We start from the raw sequence: 2,500 nt of genomic DNA, 5'->3' as shown, positions 1-2,500 counted from the left end.
TAGTGTAATAGTGGGGTTATAGTGTAATAGTGGGGTTATAGTGTTATAGTGAGGTTATAGTTGTAGTGTAATAGTGGGGTTATAGTGTTATAGTGAGGTTATAGTGTAATAATGGGGTTAGTGTTATAGTGAGGTTATAGTGTAATAGTGAGGTTATAGTTATAGTGTAATAGTGGGGTTATAGTGTAATAGTGGGGTTATAGTGTTATAGTGGGGTTATAGTGGGGCAGCGATGTAAAAAGTGGTAATATATAATGAGTTTTGTTATTTTGACCACGAGAGGACACAAAGCGCTCCTCATGTCCTCCTGTGCGTTCCTGGTCTCCGCCGCTAGGGGGCGCTGTCTCTCCCGGTCCTCCCCGGGGGTCTGATGGCAGCATGGCGGAGGTAGGGGCACCGGACGAGTCGTCGGACAGCGAGCCGGAGCAGGAGCCCGGAACCCCCCAGAAACTCATCCGAAAAGTGTCCACGTCCGGCCAGATCCGCAGCAAGGTACAGAGGGGCTAAAGCACCGGACCAATCTCCGGTGTGTCCGCGTTCATTACATCATACATGTTCAGGGTGCACGGTTCTCCTCCTGCAGAGGACCACACACGGAACTCCATAACAACATGTACCGGTTTAACATTCACAGCCTCAGGGGACGAGTTACATACAGACTGTGAGATCAGTTCGGACTGTTTCCCGAATGCACAGATGTCGATACGTAACTCGGCATCACTTATATTTATAGTACTTTGTCTTGTATTACCGGGTTGACACTGTCCCCTCCTCCCCCTTCCTCCACCGCAGCGTGTTCGGCGGTGACTCCTTTAAATAAACGGACTTTTCATTCAACCCGGTGCTGCTTGACGGATTTAAATGATGCCGATTTAAAGCCCGGATGTGACTGAACCTGAAACACTTTGATCCGAGTTGTATTATCTCATCGCATGTGTTCTAATGAGCTTTGTCACTTTAGAATGTGACGGATTTTAAGTGTAGTTTGGGTTCAAACACTGACACTCAATAACATGACGTGAGTTATGATGAACAAACAACGGCTTTTAGTAGTTCTGGTTAAAGCTCAGAGAAAGGGCCTCTTTCATCGTCCTAATGAAGTGTAGCTCCGAGCTAACGGTTCCTCGATGAAGACTCGAGAGGAGTCAGACCCCCGGGCCCCGGGGCTAAATGTACCCGGATACAGCTAATGCATTTAAACACAACACACTGTCTTTATGTTCCCCGGTTAAACGGACACACACCGGTTAGTTATTGAAGGCAGAGCTAACGAAGCTAACGATGCTAACTCCGGATAGGCCCGGTGGATAGCCCCGGTGTTTCCTGCGGGTCTTGAGGGTCCTGAGAGGTGGGATGCCCCGGGGTGACGGTAGACTGCAGACGGGGGAAACCGGGTGAACAAGCTTTTAATAGTCGGTTGATTCTGTGTGTTAGTGTTGAGAGACATAACGGTCCTTCTCATGTCGGATAATAACGGTCATTTACTGTAACCGAAGCACGGATGTCGGTGTTAGAGAGCCAATTCATGGTAAAGATAACGGTTTATTTAGTTATTTACGACGTGTTTATTTACGACATGTTTATCGGGTTTATTTTTCATCTTAAACTTCACCGGACTGAATGCTGCCTTCAGGTGCACGTCGAAAGCTCAGAAATACCTACGACACATTTAAAGTGTTTTTTTTTCCTGTTTGTTTACTGTTTCCTGTTTGTTTCCTGTTTGTTTACTGTTTCCTGTTTGTTTACTGTTTCCTGTTTGTTTACTGTTTACAGTTTGTTTCCTGTTTGTTTACCGTTTGTTTCTGATTTGTTTCCTGTTTGTTTACTGTTTCCTGTTTGTTTCCTGTTTACAGTTTGTTTCCTGTTTGTTTACCGTTTGTTTCTGATTTGTTTACTGTTTCCTGTTTGTTTCCTGTTACTGTTTACTGTTTACTGTTTGTTTCCTGTTTCCTGTTTGTTTACCGTTTGTTTACTGTTTCCTGTTTGTTTCCTGTTTGCTCTACTTTGACATGACGTTGTCCATAAACAGTGTGACTTCTGTAATGACACCTGAAGTTTTATTGGTCACAAACTGAACATATCTCCACATCGTGCATCACCAGTACTTTACATGAAACACAACATGTACTAGAACACGGACTCAATGAGGATGAAATACGTATGAACATCTATAGATATGTAACATCACTGCATTAACTGATGGATGTGTTTCAGACGGTGCTGAGAGAAGGAAATCTGATGAAGCAGACCAACTCGTTCCAGCGCTGGAAGAGAAGATACTTCAAACTGAGAGGGAGGACGCTGTACTATGCTCAGACCTCCAAGGTGAGCCGGTCTACTACGCTCAGACCTGTATGGTAGAAGGTGGAGGACTGGACTGTGTCCTACACATAGACCTGTATGGTAGAAGGTGGAGGACTGGACTGTGTCCTACACATAGACCTGTATGGTAGAAGGTGGAGGACTGGACTGTGTCCTACACATAGACCTGTATGGTAGA

General features: G+C 45.1%; 1 protein-coding gene across 5 annotated transcripts in view; it reads left to right on the top strand.

Annotated features, from left to right (window-relative positions):
- The first annotated feature begins 365 nt into the window (after window positions 1–365).
- Window positions 366–2,500, top strand: part of LOC137868539 (diacylglycerol kinase delta) — a 14,885-nt gene continuing 12,750 nt past the window's right edge. For 2 of the 5 annotated variants that reach the window (XM_068705388.1, XM_068705379.1), the window contains exons 1-2: window positions 366–492; window positions 2,215–2,325. In XM_068705388.1, coding sequence (XP_068561489.1) covers window positions 379–492; window positions 2,215–2,325 — 225 coding nt within the window. In that variant the 5' untranslated portion in view covers window positions 366–378. The other 3 variants (XM_068705396.1, XM_068705414.1, XM_068705404.1) reach the window with 3 other exon arrangements.

The sequence above is a fragment of the Cebidichthys violaceus genome, unplaced genomic scaffold, assembly GCF_023349555.1.
Source record: "Cebidichthys violaceus isolate CVI_PGR_0920_01 unplaced genomic scaffold, fCebVio1.0.p SCAF_1, whole genome shotgun sequence".
NCBI classification, from domain to species: domain Eukaryota; kingdom Metazoa; phylum Chordata; class Actinopteri; order Perciformes; family Stichaeidae; genus Cebidichthys; species Cebidichthys violaceus.
Note: the sequence above shows the minus strand (reverse complement) of the source record. Positions and strands in the feature narration are given on the sequence as shown.